We start from the raw sequence: 17,856 nt of genomic DNA, 5'->3' as shown, positions 1-17,856 counted from the left end.
GCCTCTTTACCTAACAAGAGGATATATTTTAGTCAGAAATAAACTTCGTACTCCACCGACATTGACAAGGACTTGCTGATTACTTGCTGATGCATGGGATAAACTTCCACTGTTATGCTGACGATACTCAGTTATATCTATCCATTAACCCTGATTAACCTAATCGGTTAGTTGATTACAGGCTTGTCTTGAAGACATAAAAATTGGATGACTCTAAACTTTCTGCTTTTAAATCAAGACAAAACTGAAGTTCTCAACTTTGGACCCGAAATTCAGAAAAGGAAATTGCTTAAATCACCTGACCTGAACAGCATTAAATTAAAGTAAGGAACCTTGGTGTTCTCTTTGACCAGGACATGTCATTCCCACGTTAAACAGGTTTGTAGGATTCCCTTTTTCCACCTTTAGAATATTGCTAAGATTAGAAGCACCCTTTCCAGAAGTGATGCTGAAAAACTAGTTCATGGATTTATTACATCAAAACTGGATTACTGTAATTCATTACTCTCAGGAAGTCCACAGAATGAAAGAACGAGATCGTCGTGGATACAAGCGGCCGAAATGAGTTTTCTCCGAAGAGTGGCTGGGCTCTCCCTTAGAGATAGGGTGAGAAGCTCTGTCATTCGGGAGGGGCTCGGGGTAGGCCCGCTGCTCCTCCACATTGAGAGGAGCCAGTTGAGGTGGCTCGGGCATCTGGTCAGGATGCCTCCTGGACGCCTCCCTGGTGATGTTTTCCGGGCACGTCCAACCGGGAGGAGACCTAAAGGTAGACCCAGGACACGGTGGAGGGACTATGTCTCTCACCTGGCCAGGGAACGCCTTGGGATTCCCCCGGAGGAGCTGGCCCAAGTGGCTGGGGAGAGGGAAGTCTGGGCCTCTCGCCTTAGGCTACTGCCGGCATAAAAATGCATGCACACACGTGCTCCAAGTTTTCCTTTTTCTTTGAAGGATTTTGATAAATGTGTTAGAAATCCCTACGTTTAATTTTTAAAACATGATTAACCTCTGCATGTCTAGGAGTGTCAGTGCTCCATTTTGTGAAGAGTTGCGCTCGTGCGCGCACGCACACCCACGCTCAAACAGAGCAGCGGTTGCTCCGTGAATCTGCTTTCCTTGTCTCCTAATGATGTCTCCTAATAATGCAGCAGTAACACATTATAGGCGCTCTGCAGAGCTGTTTGAAGAGTTTCCAATTTTCTCATGGTGTGAACAAATTTAATAAGCCTAATTCAGCCCGCTCGTGGAGATGGAATGATTTCAGCGTTTCACTGCCGCAAGGGAAATGCAAGTCATTCAAAGTGATTTATTTTAGATTGCAAGGGAGCAGGTCCAGGCATTTGGTGCTTTGTTTTTTATTGATCAGAGTCATTTGGTCAGGTCTCCGTTCCTGCAGAAAGCTGCACGGGTTGAGCTCTGCACATCAGTTCTGTGCATAAGTAAAATAAATACTGCATCTCTCTCTCTCTCTCTCTCTCTCTCTCTCTCTCTCTCTCTCACTCTCTCTCACACACACACACACTAACAATGGCAATGAGATAAAAAAACAAGCATATTGCCTTTGTGCAGGAGAGATTGGTGTGTGTGTGTGTGTGTGTGTGTGTGTGTATGCGTGTGTGTGTGTGTGTGTGTGTGTGTGTGTGTGTGTGTGTGTGTGTGTGTGTGTGTGTGTGTGTGTTTATGTTGGTTTGCTAACAACATGTGTATATCTATTTACAGAAGCAGGTGTCTTTGGGGCTGTACGCCTTTCAATGGAGGCTTCAGTTGTGCTTTGTCATAAAGTAGTGAGTAGTCCCAAGTATAAAATGGCTGGTGTGCTTTCTTTATGTTACTTATTATTTTCACTTACAGTCAGTCTGATTATTTAGGTCACCAAGCAGAACTGGCATAACTACCGAGTGATTTTAAAGACGTTTTTATTCACAATGCTAGTTGGATCCATTCACTTGCTGTGTTTTAAGCTAAAGCTAAAGGAGTACAGCCGGGCCAGCAGAATGACTGGGCTGGATAAAATAGTTTATTCCCACTTATCTAATTCTAGGAAATATGTCAGCAGACAAATGTTGAATTTTAGGTGGAATATCCCTTTAAGTCAAGTTTTTTCTAGTAACAGATGTTTGACGGTGATTGATAAATATATTAAAAATCTCTGCAACTCTCTGGACCACCCAGCTCTTTAGCACAAGGTGAAACGTTCACGCTGCATACCTATTCATATCCTCCATAAAGAGTGACGGATTATGGGTATTGAGCTATATCTGTGTGCTGATTGGTTGAAGTTTGAAAAAAAAGAACAAAGCAAAGCTGAAGAGCCAACACTAGCAACGCAGCCCACACCTGAGAGTCTAGCTTTCTTTCTGATCCCTGGCTGCAGAAAGATGTTAGACACCTGATAACGTTTCTCTCTGCAAGTTTGTCTGTCTGCTGGTTAAAACTCTGATTAAATGGAGCAGCATTTTGCCAAGTGAAGCAGATCTACAGTTTGAGCTCCATGATATGTGCCATGGATGTTGTTCGTGAACTTTAAAGACACATTTTGATGTCAAAAACATGCTTTTTCGCCAGACGGCAAAAGTTAATTTAGGTTTTGTATGAAAAGACATACAGACTGGAAATGTTCGTCTCATCAAATTGAAGTCATCAAACCTGATGCAGAGAAGAAGGGGAAGGAAAATTGCTGTGAGTTTAGCTAGCTTTGAATTCTTCAACCAGAAAGATAGCAGGAGCATTATTTGTGGAGAAAACCACCATAAATTTGGACATGTAGTAAGTTGCATCTATGCTGGGGGAGAAGAGGTTATGCAGTGATGTCATATATGTGATGTCTGATTTTTTGCAAACGAATAAATCTCAAACTACATTTGAAACACACAAAACTATTTATCAGTTAAATTGAAGTACAACATATGTGTGACTCAGGGCGTAAGGCAAAGCGGAAAAGAAAATAGATCGCCATAACTTTTAGAAATTATTAAAGGTGCATGAAGTAAGAATGGCATTCTGTGGTCAAATCTGGGTACTGTAGTCCATGTTTCAAAACAAACAAGTCCACTGTCAGTTGATCCCCCCACCACCACCATGGTTTTCATGCTGGTTGCCAGTTAGGGATCAGCGGCAGAAAATTCTCGCTACCAAATAAAGACGAGTCATACACAGTAAGTTGATGAGTAGATAAATACAACTATTTTTTCTAATTCACTTTTAGCATTGTTAGCTCAACGTTAGCCTCTATGCTTCTTCACCTGATATCAGAGTAAAACAAAAACATGCCGTGGCTTCTTAGAATTACAGCTTCTTTTTACAGGCCAGTGTTGAATCGTAAATGCTAGCGCAGACTTGGCAACCTCACAGGCTCAAATATGATAGGCTCTGGAACCAGAAAGGTTGTCAACAATGACTGTGTCCCTCTTTGGCCTTTTAAAAAGGAGATAAACCGACAACCCTTCAGCCGGAAATAGGAAATCTGTTTGAAGGTAACCTTAATTCCAACATGACTGAGATATTAAATTGTTTTGTTTTTATTTCACAATGATATTCTTACTTAATGAAGCTTTAAATTTAGCATGCTTATTGAGTTTTGCTCAGTCAGTCTTGCAAATAGATGGATGTACTAAAATATTCTCTACCAAGTGGCTGGGTTAAAAGTCAAAGTTCAAAAGTAATACACACCTAAAGCAGCAAACATTCATGAGTTTTTGAAGTTATTTGGATCAGTGTGACTGCAGATGACAGTAGCAAAACTCCCACTGGACCCGTTCTGCAGCAGCAGCAGTGTGTTGGTTCTGCATAGCTATGTGCAGCTGTCCTGCAGGACCGCCTCGGCTAACAGGTGTCAAATTATAACTGCTTCCCATGACTCAGCATGCAGCCATGGGTTGGCTCCACCAAGTGGACTCTTCAGAATATTGTTACTTTTATCCTCTTCTCTCTCTCTCTCTCTCTCTCTCTCTCTCTCTCTCTCTCTCTCTCTCTCTCTCTCTCTCTCTCTCTCTCTCTCTCTCTCTCTCTCTCTCTGTCCTCACCCTTCAGACAATGACCCATTGTGTTTGTTTCACACTTTGCTCCAGACAGCTCTGTCCAGTCTCTCACCAAAGGCTTGAACCAATATTTTTTTAAATGACGCACTTCCTTTTCATGTTTTCATAACTTTTCACAAAAAAGGTCACGCGTTTTTGTGTTTGCTGTTGGACGTGTGTGTCTCTTCCAGTTAAAAGTGTGAGGAAATGAGATTTCTGTCTTAATACCACCAACAAAAATTGACAGCACTGAGTTTAAATGTTAACTTTCCCATTAAGGTCATTAAAACTGAGCAAAGTTCTTGTTTTGATGTCTTTATCTATTGTTTTTGTTGCAATTCTCATCAATAAAGTATTTAGCGGATGTTTGAATGTCCTGTTTCAGCTACAGTATGCATGATCAGTCTTGGCTCTGGTAATTGTAACAGCTGGGGGCAGTCACTGGGTATAAATCACTCCGTAGGTCAGATTTCTGTGTATTTATACTCCTTCCTGCTGCCCAGATTTAGTGAGAAGTCAAGAAATAGTTTGAGCTGAGAGTGTCTATATTGGTTTTTTTTATTCTAGAACAACTGCAGCAGAATCCCAGCTTGAGAAGACATTTTTTCCAGATTTGTTGTTTATGTTTTTACATTATTCACAATCGTGCAAAAGCATGCAGCCAAGTTAAAATGAAAAATGTTTCTAAAGTTGCTGGAGCAAGTTGTTTCCTGCAGACTTCATGCACGGTTTGTGAGGAACTGAGGCTTTTGGATTCAAAGAGAATCCTGTTGAGTTAAGTTAATTAAATCTGATGGATGTGTTTGATTTCATAACCGATAAAGATGCTCTGCACAACCCCTGAGTTTATACTTCATCAGAATACTTCCCAAATCTATCAAGAGCTCTGTTTCCATGCACCCTTATCCTCTCATTAGTTAAGATCATTTTAGCTGATAGTGGGACACATGTCAGAGACACTTTCATCCTCTCAGATCAGCAGAATAAGGGAGCCCGTAATGACTGTAAACTCTAACAGACAGCTCACAGTGAGAGGTTAGTTTTTTTCTTTGCACAAGATGAACAACTTCACAGTTTTGGGCTGTAATTACTAACAAACTCCTTTCAGCTGTGTGCCAGAGCATCTGAAGCCATTCCAGAAATTACATGATAAGTAAGCTACAGTTTAATTGTCCATCAAGAGAAATAATGAATAGGTTCAGTCTGCAGTGAACTCATTTGGCACTTTGGTAATGAGGAGGGTTGATGAGGCCGTTCCCTCAGAGCCAAATCGAGTGTCTGAGTCTCCACAGGGTGATTCTCAAAGCCTAGCTTCTGCGCCTTCAGTTTCTTAAAGTCAAACAATTCTCAGTCCTGAAAGCTCGGATTGTCGCTCCAGATGTGAAATAAATATAAAAGAAGAAGATCAATCCTCCTTAAACCAGAACAACTGAGCTCTTTCTTCCTTGGGTTCTTTGTTTTTTTTTTTTTCTTGGACAGTTTCCTGGTCTCTCTGCCAGATTTAGTTCACCAAGAGTGTGGATAAAAATGTGTTTTTAGTTTATCACTTTTTCTTGGTGAGGAGATTAAATGAGACAAAGTACGAGAGAGAGAGAGAGAGCGAGAGAGAGAGAGAGAGAGAGAGAGAGAGAGAGAGAGAGAGAGAGAGAGAGAGAGAGAGAGAGAGTTGGTGTTGATGGGAGGAAGCATCCAATGACTAAACAGGACTGGTTTTCCTCAGGCTTGGATCTACAAACTTTAAAACTAAAGTTAATGCTCATTAAAGTGAACAACCTTATAAATAAATTACAATCATGTGTGGAAAGCAGCATTTGATCGAGCCTTGAAATAATTTTTAGTCTTGGGAGACTCTTGCGTGTGCTCTTGATGCCAGCAGGAGTACATCTCCAGAACACAGATTAAAATGAAGAATCAGCTTTTTCTCAGGTTTGTTCATTAACTTCAGTTTATTGGTTAAAATAAACGACTTAATGAGTGTTCTGTTCAAATCCCAAGGCATTAAAATGACCCTGGTAATAAATCCATGCTTTAGGAGTTTAAGGGAAACTGCCTGTTTCATAAACTGAATTAAAGCATTTAAAAACACAGCAGATAACTATAACGCCATTTATTCAGGTTTTTCTGCAGCTCAGCTGGGATTGAAAGTCAGTTCCTGCTCTTACTTGTGGATTTAAATGATTTTATCATGTTTACTGAAAATTACATGAACTTTGTAAAATAAAATAAAATAAAATAAAGTCAATATTTACAGTGTTGGTCCTTGTATAGACCTTGAATTCGCCCTGACATCATCTTCTGGTCCTGATCCGGACTGATTAGCTCATACTTCATCATCTTTGTTTGGAGTTTGTCAGAATTTGTAAAATCCAATTTTATCCATCTGAATCTTGAGGATTGACCACCGTTTCAGAGGAAATAGTGTCTGCGGAGTTTCCTGGTAATATACCCAACGTGTAAAAATGTTGTTTCCTGCTAAGTTCTGATTTTAGCCTCCATTAAACTGGAAAAAGCATTTTTCTATACCAACCAGTTCAGGAATGGTTAGGAGTTCCTCAGGGTACCATCTTCCTAATTCCTTGAAAAGCAACTCAAAACATGAACGTTTGTCTCCAGTCAAACACAAAAGAGAAACATTTATATAGCTAATTAACTGGAGGAAAATGGCCTCCTAAATGTACTTTCACTACTTTATTAATTCCATTAACATGACCATGCAGGTTTCAAGATTTTTGGGGTTTAAAATAATCTGTTAATGCTGAAGCTGTGCAGGAACAATCATGACTCCAAACTGTGGAAAACTGTGTTATTTCAACTTCTTGCACAACATCAGGCATCTTTTTTCCTTTCTTGCATCAAAGAATTCCATCATGAAAACCGTCTCTTGCGCAACTCTTAAAGCATAAAGTGTGTATCGTTTTCACGTCTTAATGACTTGGCAACAACATTCCTGTCAGACAGAATCATACCAGAACTCCCCTGGAGAGCAGGAGTCATGAGTTGTCTTCAGGTTTGGGTAAAAACACGAACAATTACTGATTCGATTCATGTTTTGGCATCAGGGTTTTTGTGTGCCTATAGTGTGTAACTGTTGTGTTGCACCACAAGCAAGGTCTGTTAGGCAGAGCTGAGCTGTAGCAGACTGGAAACGACTTTCTGTAGCAGAGTGTCTGCAATTTGGCACCGTCTCCTCGTCGCCATTAAATATACCGCTGAAGATGGAGCGATTTCAACCAGACCCCCAGACTAAAGGCCAGGACTTAAAGGACTTGAATTCTAAATACATGAAAATCAAAATGACATGGGAAATGTTGTCAGAAATGTTAGGCTGTTTAGTAGAGATCTACAGATCTAATCCTGAATCAAAAACAAACGTCTGGTTTTTTAGGGTTTCTGTGTTTTTGGTTTAACTTTGAAGGTCCATTAAAACATGTTTCCAGGGAGAAATCATGAAAAAATATTTAACTGTCTGTCAAATATTTGGATATAAACCTGCTCCAATTTTCCATGAATCCAAATGTTAAAAAGATGTAGTATTTTGTTTTTATTTGTTGTATAAAGTCAAGTTTGCTTGCAGTCTCAGAAACACAGGAGCAGACCCAGTGAACCACTTAGTGCTGCTTCACGGAGAGACTGGATTATATTGTTTTATGTTTCTAAATATTAAAGAGCAAGTCACCCCCTACCAGATTCTTACTCAACTCCCACTTCCTGTTTGAAAAATGCAACAAATGTTGTTGCCTAGCAGACCGAGAGGGCGGAACCACTAACAAATACACACACACACACACACACACACACACACACACACACACACACACACACACACACACACACACACACACACACACACACACAGGCTCACAACGACATTGTGACATAATATGGTACCAGCTAATGTTCTAGGGTACCTCTTAGCCAATAGCAATGGCAGATTTAAATTCAAATGCAGTGCAGAGTTTTTACCTGACAACGACACGACACTGACAGTTTTAGGCAGAAAATTAAAATTTTAACTAAATGCACTAAAGTGCTAAACTGTTGACTACACATATCTGCAGCACGATTAGACATGCATTTGTACAGTTTGTCAGAATAAAAAGTTGATTTGGGGGTGACTTGCTCTTTAAATTATCAAGTGAAGGGTGTTCCACAGGGGTGTGTTCTTGGTCCCATTGCATTTGTTCTTTATTTTTTTCCTTTTAAGATTATTTACTAGTGTCTTTTATCACTTTCTCCTGGTTTTGTGCTACAGTATCTCTGAGGTGTACATCTAGTTTTTCTCCTGCTGTTATGTCCATAGTTCAGCTGCTTAACCTTTGGCTGTGTCCATCATCTCTCTGTACTGACTTCCTGTCTGGCTCTGGTCAGGATTTAGAGGTTTGTGTCACCAACAGGATCCCGAGTTTGACTGATCAGGGCTAAGTTCCCTAGAAACTAAAACAGACAAGAGTTTTAGCTCCGTATGCTCAAGAACTCTGTGTTTGTGGTCTTGTTTTAGATTCACATTTAGATTTAATTTGGTTGTACTTCAGCAAATTATATATTATTTTTACGTGACATTTTTAATTGTTGTGTTTTTTATATTATTTTATTGTGTAGAACATTATTTCATTTTCATTTGAAAGGCACTAATATAAATACTTGTATTAAAAACTTTAAGGTGTGCATTCCATTAATCACTATTTATTCATTACAAACAGAAGCAGAGAAATCTCCTGATACAAATGTAACCATGTTAAATCCCTGCGTGAAACATTTTCATACATTCATGATGGATTTATCCCTCTGAGGCTCTGTGTGCATTCCACATCTCCAAGCCGCTCTGGAGACAAATAATGGAAATCATATGAGCGGCAGCGCTGTGAAATCCGGCGGGGAACGTACGGAAAACAAAACATAATTAGTAAAGGGCGATCACTACAATATGTCAAATGACTCATTGGAAGAGGTTAATTTCCAGAACCCAAACTGGAATGATTCTGTTAACGTGGACCATAAATCATTCTGAGCTGTGGAGATCTGTTCAAAGAAGCAGACGTCCACAACTCCATGTTCATGCCTGCAAGAAAGGCCTTTTAATGAAAGGAAAACAGTGTTTTAGGTGAATTCCTGTTTCACAAAGATCCACATTCGTTTTTCGATTCATTTCTGGTACTTTAAGTTTGTTTTTGAGTTAGAACTGTACAAACTCTATCAACAGGACTTGTTTTATTTTTCTTTTAGGTGAGAAGGTAGAACGTGAAAAAGATTAAATATAGAAAGCTTAGTTTAAATGTTTTGCCAAAGATGTTTTGTTAATGGAGCAGCTGCTCTAAACCGGCACTTCGAGCCAGAGACAGAAATATAGTTTGCTGCATCAGCTCTGGCCTCAGGAACACAGCAGGATGGGACCCACGTCCCAGAGTTTTAACCCAACAGGTTGCGAGACGGTGGAGTATCATGACCAGTTAGTGCTCAGAGTCTTTAATACAGAAGATCTCTTACATCCGACTTTAGCTCAATGTCTGTCAAATAGCCTGCTTTAATGTCCTTTTTGTTGCTAATGCTAATTAGCCATGACAGCCATCTTGCATTACCTTTTGAGTCAATCTTAAAAATTAAAGTTCTCTGCTGGCTACAATAAATCAGTTGTTGTTAAACAGCGAGTTCACTGAGAAACAGTTTTTACTTGTTTCTTTTTGAAATATGATTGGTTACTCTGAGTTTAACATGCAGGTTGAACATGAAAATGGTCTTCTACCCCTACTTCCTGCATTAATCGCCGAAACATTTAAGAAACCCTCGAATTAGCATTCATCAACTCACCCACCTTGGCTCAAGGCGGGGAAGACTGTGTCGACTTTTTGAGCCAGAAGAGAGCAGAGCGTGCCTCATCTAATAGAAGCTAACCATTATTATTAGCAACTCCGCAACATGGCGAAAGTCACTCAGGTGTTATTTGTAGAAAAAAAAAACATGGACATTGCAGAGCAAAAGGTGGCAGCAGAAGAGTTGTATTTCTGTTAGCCAATCAGAGGAAAGATATCTGAATATCATGAATACTAACAACTCTAAAACATTTACTGAAACAGGAGCGCCAGAGCTTTTGTTCCACAGAGAATGATTCACAAGGCAGTCATTTATACTAGAGCCCTGCGCAAATGTATCAAACTAATGAGTGAATGAAAGCTTTAAGTTGATCTTTACACAGATTTAAATACTTTATTGACTCCACCACCCCATCATCTTCCTAATTAAAACTCCTGCTGAGGAGGACGATCAGTTGCATTAGGGTAATTATGTTCAAAGGCCTTCTCGTGGACCATCTTGTGTTTTACCATCAAGTCCCTCAGCAGGGACTGAGCCTCCTTATAATCTGCCCGGTAACCATCTTTGCTGCGCAGAGCTCTTCCTGTGCAGAAAACAAACGATAACGTGAGGTTGGAATCAGTTCATTTTGATTCCAGGTGGGACTCGGGCCCGTACCCAAGGGGACCACTTTTATGGTTTTACTCTCCTTCATTTCCTTCATCAACTCGTCAACCCTTGGACCCGGGCGCTTTAACGGCCTCAAAGGCGGCAGCTCCTTTATCTGCACCCAGGAAAAACAGGAAGGTGAAAACACGGCGTGATTTATCGGAGCCTGAAAGAAGAAATGTGCGTGCAAAAACCATTTTGTGTGGCAAAATATCAAACCCTTTTTCCGCTCTGTCTGTACGGTGTCTGGATGCTATCAAGTCTTGGTCTGGAGTCTCTGTAGACATTAAGATTCCTCAGTGTGTGCTCTAACATCTGAACAGCTGTCTGAATCCCTGTTCAAAGACAAGAAAAACATCTCTGGTCCCCCGAGGGTAAACGTATAGCCAAACCTTTGCATGTCCAACGCACTAAACAGCTGCAGGGAGTATCTCCTCACCAACAGGCTTATTCAGCACATCAGGGTTTGTTTCTGTGTCCAGAATCCTTCTGTAGCATTCTTCTGAAATGCTTCTACTTCGGCGTCTGCTCTCCGCCGTTTCTTTTGCTTCAGATGAAAAAACAAAGTCAGACTTGGGTTCTTCCTCCGCCTGATAAAAACAAACAAGAATCAGAGATCATCAGGATTATTTCAGATGTGGATCCCCCTCCCCCAGCCCGACACACATACCTGAGTAATAAAGAAGCTTTGAGTGTTTTTATGGACTTTGCTGGTGTTCTTGTCTTTAGGTCTTGCTGATATCTGGTCAGTCGATTCCTGAATTTTTTTCTGACAAATGTCGTCTTTCAAAAATGGACTTTTTGTCACCTTTGGGATGTGTTTCCTCTCCTGTCACGCAAACAAATATCAGAACAGATGGTAATTGTGGAATATTTTATTAAAGAGTAAGTCACCCCCAAATAAACATTTTTTCTTTTGCTGATGAACTATATATCGTATCGACCCGAAGAAAAGACAAGGTCTTTTTCATGGACAATAATATTTAAATGTGGGGTTGTCTTAAATCGGGGTCTAAGCATTTACACATGCTGATATTTGTCTGGGGTCATTACACACCCGTAACAGCAGAGGGCGCCAGGCAGTGTGTTCTCAACAGGAGAAAAAAATGGAGACAAGAGGTCTGGAGCAGAGTGGACCGAAAGTGGGGCGAGTTAACAAGCTATAAGGCAGAGTTATGCAAATGTTAAGATGATGGTGGTCGCTTCAGCAGAGGCGTCAAACATCGCATGCATGGACGCATTAGATGGCAGTGAGGATGACGTTCTGGGAGGAGTCAGCGGGTGTAGCGATCTGACGGTACACCGGGACCGCAGCAGCATGAGTGAGAATGAGAGTGAGTGAGTACAGCGAGACAGAGGACGTCTGAATAAAAGCCTCATTTGACTTTTGATTTCACATGTCAGCAAAGTTCTGATGCATTAAAATAGTATTTTTGCTCAGTATTTGTTCTTAAATTTTCAATAAAATTATTTAATTTAAAAAGTGATTTTTTTTTGTCTTTTCCTGAAGATTAGTCTTGGGAAGGGGGGTCGTCTTATAATCTGAGTCAGCCTATATTCGGGTCAAATGAGTGTCTAATTGTGCTGTAGACAATTGTAGTGAATAATTTTGCACTTTAGTGCATCTTACTTAAAATTTTAATACTCTGCCTAAAACTGTCAGTGTTGTACGTTTTCAGGTAAAACTCTGCACTGCATTAGGATTTAAATCCGCCACAGCTATTGGCTAAAAGGTACACTATGACTTTAGCTGGTACCATATGATGTCACAATGTTATTGTGAGCTTGTGTGTGTGTGTGTGTGTGTGTGTATTTATTAGCAGCTCCACCCTCTCGGTCTGCCAGACAACAGCATTTGTTGCATTTTTCTAACGGGAAGTGGGAGAGGAGTAAGACTCTGGTAGGCGGTGACTTGCTCTTTAAATGATTTCAGACCTTCTTTTTAGAGTCCGTGGACACCTTTAGGTGGATCCTCTCCACTCCCTGTGTTTTCCTTTCCTTTATCGTTATTCCAAGTCTCTTTTGGAGATAGATCAAGAAAGGCGAGCGTCCTGAGTTCAGACACATGGAAGTGATTAAAACCCACTTTAAAAACCATCTTTCAAAAGGAGAAATGTACCTGTTCTGTCTGTGACGAGAGGATTGGAGTGAATATCGAGCTCACAAAGCTTAAGGAAAAAAGCAGCACCAATCAGAGCTTCTTCTGCTGTAATCTGATTACAAAACACGGATGAGACAAGGCACACACACCTGTAAGAGTTCTTAAGTACTCAGCTGTACTGTTTTGTTTCTGACCTTGTTGTCGGCGAGGTTAAGATGCTGAAGTTCAGGAAGAGGCAGAGAGAATCCTTTAAGGTCCTTCTCCCAGCTGGATGTGTGGAAGGTCTTCAATATCTTCAAGCGTTCATGAATATCAGTACGTGACTCAGTGTGAGCTGAATCAGAGAGTAAAAATTACAATTCTGCAGCTTTATGAGAATGTTGAACATCAAACTTCAGAGTTTTTACCCTCATCCTCTCGCTCTGCAGCAGGAAGCTGCCCTGGCTCCGAGACGTCCCTCAGTTGTAGTTGAGGGATTTCAGAAATACGGTTCCCCTGCAGGTTTAAAGTCTTAAGCCTGTAAAGAAAATGTTTAATGATTCAATTCTATGTTGGATATCAGAGAACCTTAAACTACATAAAGACCTCTTGAGGTTCGTCAGACTGTAGAAGACTTCAGAGGAGAGTCTGTTATTGTCCAGCATCAGGACTTCAAGGACTTCAAACTGATGGGCTCCTTCCTCAGATGACCTACACACACACACACGTACACGCACGCACACACACACACACACACACACACACACACACACACACACACACCAGGAGGAGATTTGGAGCACTTGTGCGCCCTCTTCTGGTTAGTTTGAAAACTGCTGCAAAGTCTAAAACCTAAAAAAAACAGGCTTGTTTGTATTTAGGCCCGAGCAGTGAAGCTGCGAAGGCCTATTGTATCTGCTCCGTTTATTATTATTATTTATTATTATTATTATTTTTTTTTTTCTTCCGCGTCTTTGGGTGGCCTTTAGGGGGTCTTAGCATATCCAAAAACTCACCAAATTCTGGCCCAATATAGAAAGTGCGTGAAATTTACGTATTTCAGTGGCAATGTGAAAGTTCATAAAAAAGTGGCTGAACAGCGCCCTCTAGAAAGTGAAAAATACCCCTCTCCATTAAGCTTAATTTATCGTACAGTTATGAAATTTGGTTTACTTGTAGTACTCAACAGTCCGCACAGAAAAGTCTCTTGCAACCATGGTCAATATCAAACAGGAAGTCAGCCATTTTGGGTTGAAATGGCGATTTTTAGACGTTTTGGCCATTTCTAGGGTCTATATTTGGTTGAACAGTTTGGTCATTTTTCGCACGATCGTCTCAAAAATAGTGTGCTATCGAACAGAAGCGATGGACGATTAAAATGAGACAATAAAATTGACTTTTCGTAAATACTGAAGGGGCGGGGCCAGGCCTCAAAGTTCGAGCACTCGCCAAAAAAATTCAAATTGCTACAATTTCATAAATGAAAGAATTACAGTTAAAGTAACTTTCTATAGACAATCGGCATTGCCCCCCGAAGACAAATGAATGTTCGATTGATGATGTCACATAAGCCCCGCCCCCTCAGGACTTAAAAGGTCAAGTTTTACTGGGAAATTTTCAAAAAATCGCCCTTTCAAATAATCATCCCAAATTTGTAGCAGGTAACTGAAGACAAGTTGGGGTTTCTTGGCGTCACTTTATGGGAGTTTTCTGCAGAAGGCGGGGCTGTGGCGGCGCGGCGAAGTCAGGCGTACCGACGTGGCCTTACGTTTGCCTCCCATTTCGTCATTTCTAGAGATATCGCCACGACACTTCTTGGGAGTGATCCTAGTCCGGCCCCCAAAAGAATCTGATGTGAACATCTGGTGGGCGTGGCCTATTTTCTGAAATAGCGCCCCCTAGGACCATTAAAACTGTCAGCCCCAAGCCATGCTTTGACTGAGGAGTACGAGATTTGGTACACTAATGTGGTGTCTCAGGACCTACAAAAAAGTCTCTTGGAGCCAAGTGCAAAGTCGCACAGGAAGTCGGCCATTTTGGTCCAAGTACTCGATTTAGTGGTTTTCGCACACGTAGTTTGGAGAGTGATGCTCCATCACCCTTTTCACCAATCACCTTCAAACATCTGCTATACACTCTTAAGACATAGAAGAAAAAATTCAACCATCGGATTTTAAATAAGTATAAAGGTGTGGGCGTGGCTAAGCCTCAAACTTTGACTTGTCGCCACGCCACTCTTTTTTTCACAGCTCCCTATTGGACTCCTTTTACTCAATCACCAGCAATCACTGGCAAATAGCAGCAGACAAGTTGAGGTCACTTGGTCTATAGTACTGGCAGGTTTCGAATAAAGGCGGGGCTTTGGGAGTATGGCGAAGTTTGCCATCATGCCATGGAAATACGTTTGTCTCTCATTTCTTCAATCATTGTGACATCGCCACACAATTTCTGATGAGTGATCCTACTCTGACCCCTAATAGAAATGGACAGCTGAAGTTTGTGGGTGTGGCCTATTTTCTGAAATAACGCCCCCTAGGACCATTAAAACTGTCAGCCCCAAGCCATGCTTTCACTGAGGAACACGAAATTTGGCACACTAATGTGGTGTCTCAGGACCTACAAAAAAGTCTCTTGGAGCAAAGTGCAAAGTCGCACAGGAAGTCGGCCATTTTGGTCCAAGTACTCGATTTAGTGGTTTTCGCACTCGTTGTTTGGAGAGTGTTGCACCATCGCCCTTTTCACCAATCGCCTTCAAACTTCTGCTACATACTCTTAAGACAAAGGGGAAAAAATTCAACCATCGGATTTCAAATAAGTATAAAGGTGTGGGCGTGGCTAAGCCTCAAACTTTGACCTTTCGCCATTACATTCCTTGACTTAACAACTCCCATGTGCATGATCAGATCTATATCAAACTGTGTCTGTGTGATCATTGACCACATCTCAAGACAATGACAATGTGGACAGCTGACATCACCTAAGCCCCGCCCCCTGACTACAGGAAGTCGATTTTTTCATGGTGAAATGCCCATATTTGTCCCCTCTAATTTAGTGAACATGACACTAAGGTCATGCACTGTCTTCATGATGTTGTAATGACAATTCAGATCTGCTAGCTTTTCAGGAAGGGAGGGGATTTGATACAATGGCGAATTCTGGCGTGACGCTGTGACCTTACGTTTGACTGTAACTTCCACAAACAGCCTCCGATTTGCCCGAGACTGAACATCACATCACCAGTGTGGTAAAGATAGAGTATCTCCTAGTGGTGAGACGTGTAATGGTGGGCTCAGAGGGGATGCTGAGTCAGGGTGAGGTGTGGACGAGGAGGCCGTTCACGGTTTCTGGTGTCGGGGTGGTTGACTTTCTGTTCTGCCAGACGTGCCCTGGTGCCCCCGGCTGCCGGACAGGATGGAGAAGCGCGGAGCTGGGTTTGGAGAGGGTCGGGGATGGAGCGGAGGGGGTGCGGAAGGAGGGCGAGCAGCTTCGCTGCGAGGGCCGAACGACGCTGCTTGCAGCTTTAATTAATATTCTAATTATATGTTTGCCAAAGTCTTGATACATCAGTCACAGAAAACTTTAGAAAAAACAAGTTTTACGCTTTTAATAAAGGGGCTTTTATTTTGAAATAAATTAATTTTATAGATTTCATTTATATTCTAATGTTTACTTGGTGAGGGCTGTGTGTGTTAATACCAACTTTAAAGAATGATAATAAATTATCCTGCTTCTTTGATTCCCTCTAAATCAAAGTGAACAGGAAGTACTTACAGCTGGTCGGTGTGGGATGAACAGAAGGAAAGAGGAAGACCATGAAGCTGATTTCCTGTCAGGTGAAGAGTTTTAAGGCGCGGGAGCTGACCGAGGGAGGCCGCATCCTCAGCTGGGACACGATTATAGGACAGATCTAAAACCTGGAAGGGTTAAATCAGTTTATTAAAAGAAGACGTGTGCTTTTCCACAGAGCTATTGATTGATTGATGTTTTTACCCTCAAATGAGGGAAATCAGCACCGTCAAACGCCAGGCTGCAAATTCCATTTAAAGTAAGATTGAGTTCCCTCAAAGCCACAAAACAGCTGAAAGGTCCTGCAGAGAACAGTGGCGTTTTTCAGACAGAACAGCAGGCAGTCAGGAAATAAAAGTACGATATGAATGATCACCTAAGGACAAGGAGTTTAAGGACGCATTGACGTAAGCTACGTTTTTAAACTCTTTGAGGTCTTCTGGTTTGAGCTGTGTACACCAAGAAAAAAACATCTGGAATCAAATCTGTCCACAGATCAGATATTAAAGAAGAAAATAGTTTAATTCTTACAGAACCCAGTTTCTGCCCTCTGATGTCGACAAAGCAGAGAAGAGACGGTTCGTCAACACAATGCGACTCCAGCTATGAACATAAAAGCTAATCGTGACTCATTTTACAGTTTTTATGTCTTAGCAATAAATCTGATTGGTAAAAATGTTATTTCTTACTAAGAATGGTTTATCTAATGTTGTCCCGTCCAGTTTCCTGATGTTTTCCTGTCTTCTGTAGTCGAGCTGCCAGAGGCAGGTGCCTGCCACAAAAACACAACATGAGAAAACTCAGCAGCAAAACACTGATAACATTAAAGAGTTTTACTCACATTACAGATCACATATTGTTTCTATTACATTGGAAATAATTACATTTAAAGGTTTAACATCAGGTTTAACGGGTTGTAAATAACTGTTTTTATTTACCCTATAGGTGATCTGGATTAAAACTACAGTTAGAGGTAGATACTATAAATGTTGTGCTTGTTTTAGCAGCTAATAATTAGCTTTTCTTAGCCTCGTTAGCATAGGTATTAACTACATTCAGGTGCAGTCTTTAGCTCTTCCAGGTTCCTGTAAATACTTCATATTTTTTGCTTTGACCAACCCTCTTCCCTCCGACGCTGCGTCCTCCTGGCGGGTTGGAAAGCTCTGGCCATCTTCGAATGAGCTAAACTCTGATTTCATTTCGTTTCCAAGCTTTTTATTAGCGGCAAACGACTTTGCATGCAAGATGTCAATTGATAGAGACAGCTCACTGATGTGTGCTGTAACAGTGGTTGTTCGTATCCTAGCAACAGCGTGTAAGACGAGAGGTTGGGTTCTCCTCCTGTCCAGCAGGTGGCGGTGAAGATGTTGCGACAGACCGTAAAGTGTCACCAATCAAAGAGCTATTGCTAGAACAAGATGGTGAACCACCGCGCTAACCTCACGTATAACCTCGCGTACAAAGGCATTACTGCGTTAATTATCAACAATTAATTTATGTTAATTATCAACAATTAATTTT

General features: G+C 41.2%; 1 protein-coding gene across 2 annotated transcripts; it reads right to left on the bottom strand.

Moving 5' to 3' along the window:
• Nucleotides 1-8,680: 8,680 nt before the first annotated feature.
• xrra1 (X-ray radiation resistance associated 1) lies at nt 8,681-17,764 on the bottom strand. Of its 2 annotated transcripts, none has more exons than XM_015960818.3 (16): nt 17,455-17,764; nt 17,025-17,107; nt 16,867-16,938; nt 16,712-16,784; nt 16,540-16,637; nt 16,321-16,463; nt 13,156-13,260; nt 12,978-13,087; nt 12,765-12,904; nt 12,589-12,682; nt 12,405-12,520; nt 11,140-11,298; nt 10,909-11,059; nt 10,689-10,804; nt 10,479-10,584; nt 8,681-10,404 (listed from the first exon to the last, which is right to left on the bottom strand). In XM_015960818.3, the coding sequence occupies exons 1-16, from the start codon at nt 17,504-17,506 to the stop codon at nt 10,247-10,249; spliced, it is 1,776 nt and encodes a 591-aa protein (XP_015816304.3). In that variant the 5' UTR covers nt 17,507-17,764; the 3' UTR covers nt 8,681-10,246. The 2 variants fall into 2 exon arrangements, with proteins under 2 accessions (XP_015816304.3, XP_015816305.3); XM_015960819.3 differs by having other exon boundaries at nt 12,429-12,520.
• Nucleotides 17,765-17,856: the final 92 nt, after the last annotated feature.

The sequence above is a fragment of the Nothobranchius furzeri genome, chromosome 10 (genome assembly GCF_043380555.1).
Source record: "Nothobranchius furzeri strain GRZ-AD chromosome 10, NfurGRZ-RIMD1, whole genome shotgun sequence".
NCBI classification, from domain to species: Eukaryota; Metazoa; Chordata; class Actinopteri; order Cyprinodontiformes; family Nothobranchiidae; genus Nothobranchius; species Nothobranchius furzeri.
This window is presented reverse-complemented; position numbering and strand designations above follow the sequence as displayed.

What these genes read in the sequence shown, in the direction of transcription:
- xrra1 (XM_015960818.3), bottom strand. Translation starts at nt 17,506, where the DNA reads ATGGCCAGAGCTTTCCAACCCGCCAGGAGGACGCAGCGTCGGAGGGAA. An exon ending in TCATCCCACACCGACCAGCT is followed by an intron (nt 13,261 to 16,320) that starts GTAAGTACTTCC and finishes GTGTGTGTGTAG; the next exon opens with GTCATCTGAGGAAGGAGCCC. An exon ending in CCACGGACTCTAAAAAGAAG is followed by an intron (nt 11,299 to 12,404) that starts GTCTGAAATCAT and finishes TTTGCGTGACAG; the next exon opens with GAGAGGAAACACATCCCAAA.